Below are 7,246 nucleotides of genomic sequence, written 5' to 3' on the forward strand. Positions count from 1 at the left end.
TGACTTAAATATTTTATTCTGAGTGGAGAGGAGGTACATGCTCAGTTGCTCGGTCGTGTCCGACTCTTTGTGACCCCCTGGACTGTAACCCACCCAGCTCCTCTGTCCATGGGATGATCCCGGCAAGAATACTAGAGTGGGTTGCTATTTTCTCCTCCAGAGGATCTTCCCCACCGAGGGATCGAACCCCCATCTTCTGCAGCTCCTGCATTGGCAGGCAGATTCTTTACCACTGAGCCACCTGGGAAGCCCCCAGAGAAGAAGTTAAAGCCATATGAAAAAACTGCAAGGTAAAATAAAAATAACATTTACCATTTACTAAGTGTTTACCAAGGGATCTAAACTGTGCAGCTGCTGCTGCTGCTAAGTCGCTTCAATCGTATCAGTCTCTGTGCAACCCCATAGATGGCAGCCCACCAGGCTCCTCTGTCCCTGGGATTCTCCAGGTAAGAATACTGGAGTGGGTTGCCATTTCCTTCTCCAATGCATGAAAGTGAAAAGTGAAAGTGAAGTCACTCATTTGTGTCTGACTCTTTGTGACCCCATGGACTGCAGCCCACCAGGCTCCCCCGTCCATGGGATTCTTCAGGCAAGAGCACTGGAGTGGGGTGCCATTTCCTTCTCCACTAAACTGTGCTAAATAAACACTTTACACATATCAGCTTATTTCACAACAAATCTGTGAGATGAATAGTATAATTAGCCCTATTTTGCTGATTATAAAAATAGAAGCTCACAGTAACTTGTCTGAAATTACTCAGGTAGTGTTAGAAACAGAATGCATTCTCAAACCTGTATGGTTGTCAAGCTCTATCAAGTTCCTAATCCTCAACAGTTTTTTGATCAAGATCAATTCATCATAGCTTACAGGTGAACTACATGACCCCTTCTGACAACAATTCTGTAAGTAAAAACAGAAATCAGTTCAGAATTCATATAATATTTGTGGCAGTATGCTCCAGGCATAACGGGAAGGTCATCAATAGATGAACCAGTAAGAAGAGGAGAAAGGAAAAATGAAAAGAAGAACAGGAGGAGAAAAAGCGATAGGCCCTTCCAAGGCACCTGACACAGCTCCATTTTATTAGACATTCACTAGGACCACCATGACAAGAAAGGGAAACCCAGAATAGGAATTGAAAGTAGAACTGTAAGGGTAGAAAGTAGAACTGTAAGCTATAAATCAAAATTGCTTCATCTACCATGATGGTCTCACCACAGACGAGGAAGGAGCTGTAGGAAGGCCCTGCAGGAGTCAGCAGCCATGAGCTCAGTGCTGGGCCAGGATGCACAGTTCTCACATAAACACTGGTCAGTAGTTAAATAAGAATAGTAGAGTATAGATGACTGACCACTAGGTTTCTAGAAGAGGCATTACCATAAGCGTCAGCATATAGATCAACCTGAAATGCATGGCACTACAGAGAGTGTGGTTTAAAGACAGAGTAGGGGAGGAACCACCGTTTACTTCATTAAGATCCTCAATTTCCTAATGTTCCAGGCACTGTGCATGTGCTTTCCTGAATTACCATGTTTAACACTCACAACAGCCTTAGGGAAATGTAACAGTTAATTTTACATGTCAACTCAGCTGAGCCATGGTGCCCAGAATGCTCAAACATTCTAGATATTTCTGTGAAGGTGGTTTTTTTAGATGAGATTAATATTTAAAACAGTAGACTTAGAGTATAGCAGCTTTACCCTCCATAATGTGGGTGGGTCTCATCCAATTAGGTGAGGCCTGAAAAGCACAAAAGACTGACTACTCTTGAGCAAGGAATTAGGCAAGTTGACTGCCTTGGGACTCAAACTGCAGCTCTTCCCTGGGTCTCCAGTCCACCAGCCTACCCTGCAGATTACAAGGCTCCTCAACAACATGAGTCAATTTCTTAAAATAAATCAATCCCTCTCTGTGAAGAAAGATATACATATACACACACACATACACACACACACCCTACTAACTGTTTCTCTAGAAATCCCTGACTAATACAGTAGATACTGATTTCTATTTTCAACAGTGAGGAAAGTAACAGCCTGAAAGGACCCATTCTCTTTCCCCATTACATCACACAGCAAAATGCCTTCAGGATTCACATTCAGATCTGAGGGACTAGGGTGGGAGTAAGAGGGTAATAAGAACCATGGAAATTGAATAAACACAAGTCACGCATCCCAAGGAGCCCTTTACAACATTCGCATCACACATATGAGTGAATGAGTGAGTGAAAGTCACTCATCAGGTCCGACTCTTTGCGACCCTATGAACAATACAGTTCATGGAATTCTCCAGGCCAGAATACTTGAGTGGGTAGCCTTTCCCTTCTCCAGGGGATCTTCCCAACCCAGGGATCAAACCCAGATGTGGACTCTTTACCAGCTGAGCTACCAGGGAAGTCCAAGAATACTGGAGTGGGTAGCCTATCCCTTCTCCAGAAGATCTTCCTGACCCAGGAACTGTACTGGGGTCTCCTGCATTGCAGGTGGATTCTTTACCAGCTAAGCTATCAGGGAAGCCCTATCACACATACATGCAGAGCCCTTGATGTGCCCAAGTGATGTGTTATCCTTTCTCTGGTCTCCTGACTCAGTTATTTTTGATTAAAAACAAAATCAAACATTCCTACTACATCAACATTCGAAGACTGTGAAAGAAAAGGAAATATAAATGGTAAAAAAAAATAGAAGGAAAAGATTAAAAAGGAAAATAAATAGATGATTTGTGTCATTAATTAAATGACGGTAGACCTTGCTTGGGCTTTCTTTGGGTAGTCATCCATTCACTCCCTCAACAAATATTTATTTTGTACTTTATATTTTTATGGGATTTTCTGGGTAATAGATAATGCTATCTAGCTGACACAAAATAGTAAATGTGAAAAAAGTCCAACTAAAATCAAGAAAGTTTCACAGAAAAGGTGATATTTCAGCTGGGACAGAGGTATGCATTTAACCAGCGGAGAAGAGGGGGGTATTCCGGACAGAATTTCTGACACAGTAAACTTCAATTGAGTCTATGTTCTATGTTGCTAAAAGTGTATGTGTGGAGAAGGTGGAAGGAGGTGGGGACCTATGGCAGGATATGAAGCTGAAAGACCAGCATGCGATGAGAAACAATATGAAGGACTTTGACCTTTATTCTGCAAGTAATCAGTTATGAAGGAGGGCTAAGCCTTTTTACTGAGACCATTCATGGAGTTTGCATGAATATAAGGACAACTGGGAATAGCTTAGACAGATATAACAACAGATAAAGAAATCATTATAAAGTTGAATGAAAATTAAACCTTGAATAAAGACTAAGTCTTAGGTACAATAATAATGTTTATCATTAAAAGGCATGAAAGTACTTCATCTGCTCCAACTAAAAAAATTAAAGTTGAGTTTACACATACTTTTCAATCCCAACTAAAAATTTATGGTCCAGAAAAACTGGCAATTACTATAAAACCATTATTGTGCAACAATTATTATACAACACATTTGTATATATGTGAAAGTCTTTCTCTAAACAGTGAAATAAAACTCAATCGGAGTTGATGTAAATAAAATTATTATTATGGTAATAAATCTATTTGTGGAATCTGAGTCCTAAAATGTGAACTAAATATAAGCCAGAGGGCAAAACATGGCTGAATAAGGCCAAACAGATCTTGTAAATCACCACAAATGGAAAAAGAACTGGCCTTTTATATCTAAAGAGTGAAGTGGTCAAGAAAGAAATTTACAATGAAGGAATATAAATTAGGACCTAAGAGATCATTCAGTCTCTTCTACCTTTTCATTCCCCCTCTTTTCTGCTGATAGTTCTCTCACCATTCCTAAAAGGATTATAGATATCCATTCCAGTAGTTTCCCTTCAACTTAACTTTAGTTATGGAACTCTGCAAAATCCCAGCATATAAAACAAATAAAAATATAAATCTCAGGCTGAAAGAAGTCAGAGAGTGGGGGTTCTGGGGTACCCTAACTTGGTTTCCACATGGGCCTTCACCATCCCTCTGAGACAGCTCCCCCAAAGCCTTAATTTTTCAGTAAAATGTGAAACACATTGGTCCTTTTCCAAACCTCTCAATTTACAAATGAGGAAATTGAAGCCTAGAGAACTGCCTAAAAAAAAGATGTTTCCTAGTACTCCTGCTAAAACTAGAATGCTTTCTCTTCATAATCTCTACATTTCTGGGTTAAAAATGATTTCTTATACTAGAAGTTCACGTCATCCCTCTATATCAAATTCCTACTCAAAATTCACATAAGTTAGTAACCATCAATTTACTAAGTGTCTACTCGAGACCAAATACTTTGTTAGGGATATGTCATCTATTCTCATTTAACCACCACCAAATCCCCCAGAGGTCAAGAAACTGGGCTCAGAGAGATATATGAAACTTCCCAAGGTCACAGAGCTAGTATTAATAGATTGGAATTCTGATCTATCTAACTCCTAAAGCCAAACCTCAGACTCGTGCACTTCTAATCCCAATGTTTCCCAAATTTTGCCTATCTTTTCACATGCATGCACATACATGTGCTCAGTCGCTCAGTCATGTTCAACTCTTTGAGACCCCACTGAATGTAGCCCATCAGGCTCCTGTGTCCATGGGATTTCTCAGGCAAGAATTTTGGGGTGGGTTGCCATTTCCTACTCCAGGAGATCTTCCCCCACCCAAGAATCAAACCCCCGTCTCTTTTATCTCCTGCCTTAGCAGGCAGATTCTCTACCACTGTGCTACCTGGGAAGGTCATCTATCTTTTCACAGGCTCCCAGAACTTTAAGTGATATTGTCATTTCACAAAAGATGTACTTCCTCATCCAGGCTTCTCAGGAAATACCTACCTCATGCTTCAGCCAAGCACAAAGACATCATGCCTACCTTAAACCTCTGAACTCAAAATTCAGAACTATAAAGATGCTCACCTTCACTCCCCCCTCCAAATTTTGACAGACTCCTACAACTTCCAGGGAAAGTTGAAAACTCTTAATGAAAGGGCTACAAAAGCAACAACTCTGAGCTGAGCATTAGACAACAGACTGGCATTTTAGATTGAAAAAATATTATATATTATCTGGTAAGATATTAGAAATGTGAACTTAGGTGCTGCTTTGGGACAAAAGATGACTGTCACCGCGAAGTAGGCTCCAGAGCTGGCATTAAATAACTTGAATTTGGCAGGAGGTCAAAGGAATTTTAGGGCATCCTCTGCAAGCAGGAGTTGAAGTGATTGTGATGGTCAATCACAGGAGGGAGTGTAGAGCCAGAAATGACAATAAATTACTGGTGACCGAAGGTGAGTTTAAACAGACTGGGACTTGGGGCCCCCGGACAAGTCCTCAGCATTAGGGTTCTACAATTTCGGATGAGCTCTGGTGCCCGAAAACCACAAAACCCCAGTCCTCGCCACCCACTCGGACACCCCAACCTTTTTGGCCTTACCTTCTGTTGGATGTAGCGAATCGAATACTTCAGGGTAATAGTAGGGCGGGATCTGAAGCTGGTTGACCAGCGTAGGCTGCTAGGGGCCCTCAGTGACGGCGATACGGGGCTGGTGGCCCCAGGAGTCAGGAAAGCCAGGAGCAGGAGCAGGAGCAGGAGGGAGAAGCGCCCCATGGCTCAGGACCGTGGCTGCAGAGCTGGTAGGAGGGAGACAGGCAGATGCACGCAGCCCCGCCCAGCCCGCAGCTCTGCCCCCGAGACAGGCCCCTCCTTCCCAGGGGAAACCCAATGCCACCCCGCCCCTCAGTTGCTACTGCTGCTAAGTCGCTTCAGACGTGTCCGACTCTGTGCGACCCCATAGACGGCAGCCCACCAGGCTCCCCCGTCCCTGGGATTCTCCAGGCAAGAACACTGGAGTGGGTTGCCATTTTCTTCTCCAATGCATGAAAGTGAAAGTGAAGTCCCTCAGTCGTGTCCGACCCTCAGCGACCCCATGGACTGCAGCCTTCCAAGCTCTTCTGTCCATGGGATTTTCCAGGCAAGAGTACTGGAGTGGGGTGCCATTGCCTTCTCCGTAAAGCCTCTCAAATTCGAATTGCCCAAGCCATTCCGACCCCCGTCCCAGTCCCACAGGGCGCCGCCAGGTTTCATTTCCCTCTTGTACCGTCCCCATACCTTCCGACTCAAAGCCTGCCTTTATCATCACAGGGCCCCTCCTATCTGACCTCTGAACCCCATTCTTAACTATATCACCCCCCACAAACACTTTCTTCCCATCCTATATCCTCCCCTTTATCGTCACTGCCAAACCCTGCCCTGTCCACCTCTATTTCATCGCCACATCCTTGTCCTCCACAAATCCTACATAATAATAGTGTGTGCATGCGTGAAAACGTGCCAGGCCGCTTGGGTCGTGTCCAACTCTTTGCGACCCTATAGACAGTAGCCTGCCAGGCTCCTCTGTCCATGGGATTCTCCAGGCAAGAATACTAGAGTGAGTTGCCATGCCCTCCTCCAGGGGAATCTTCCCAACCCAAGGATCTAACCCAAGTTCCCCCCATTGCAGGCGGATTCTTTAGCGTCTGAGCCACCAGGGAAGCCCCGGGAAGGGCTACTGCCAACTAAAAACTGGTACTCGCCACCAGCTCTACAAGGACTAAATCATTCACTAGTCACTCAGCCCTGACAGTCAAAACACTCTGAAAGGAGGAGCTCAGGGTACAAATCTGCTCTCCCTGACTGGCAGCGGCATCTGCCAATCCGTGTTAATGTGTGCATATCCTGCCCTTTTCACTAAAACCATGTATACTACTAACCTATCCCCACTAGGTCTGGCTCCTTTGCACCGCCACCTCCATGTCAGCCTAATCACCTCCTAGGGCACTCTGTCGGACCCACACAGTCCACTTCTCAACGGAAGTCGCCCCGGAATCCCACTAGGTCCCGGTCCCTGCTTCAAAGCTTCCGGCACCCAGCTTCGGACCCCGCCTTCCTCTCTCCTTGGGTGCAGTCCCAGCCTCAGCAGGCGGAGTCCCCTTCGGTCTTCCGACTCTCCCACCACCAACTTCCGCTTCTCCTTCCAGTCAGCCAGGTGAACCTCGGTCTGAGGGGCGCTCCCACCCACTACCACCCTTCCCGGGGTCCCTACGCCTAGCTGGCTCAACGCTGCCTCAAAACCAACTGTACAGACTGTACTACTGCTCAATCAGTTGAGAAAGGACACTTGCCTAACCCTCTCCGACAAAAATGGTCGTTCCCAAAACCTCACAGGTTGTCGCGCTACATCTCCACCCTCGGCGGCGTCTTCTTCT

At 44.9% G+C, this 7,246-nt stretch overlaps 1 protein-coding gene across 4 annotated transcripts in view; it reads right to left on the reverse strand.

The window, feature by feature from the left end:
- Nucleotides 1-7,234, reverse strand: part of PRCP (prolylcarboxypeptidase) — an 86,169-nt gene extending 78,935 nt beyond the window's left edge. The window contains exons 1-2 of one of the 4 annotated variants that reach the window (XM_027532229.1): nucleotides 7,204-7,234; nucleotides 5,436-5,632 (exon numbers count right to left, since the gene is read on the reverse strand). In XM_027532229.1, the coding sequence (XP_027388030.1) occupies nucleotides 5,436-5,609 (174 nt within the window). In that variant the 5' untranslated portion in view covers nucleotides 5,610-5,632; nucleotides 7,204-7,234. Of the gene's footprint in view, nucleotides 1-5,435; nucleotides 5,633-6,751; nucleotides 6,974-7,162 lie in introns of those variants that run through there. The other 3 variants (XM_027532228.1, XM_027532226.1, XM_027532227.1) reach the window with 3 other exon arrangements.
- Between the last annotated feature and the right edge of the window lie 12 nt (nucleotides 7,235-7,246).

This window comes from Bos indicus x Bos taurus, chromosome 29, assembly GCF_003369695.1.
Source record: "Bos indicus x Bos taurus breed Angus x Brahman F1 hybrid chromosome 29, Bos_hybrid_MaternalHap_v2.0, whole genome shotgun sequence".
NCBI lineage: Eukaryota > Metazoa > Chordata > Mammalia > Artiodactyla > Bovidae > Bos > Bos indicus x Bos taurus.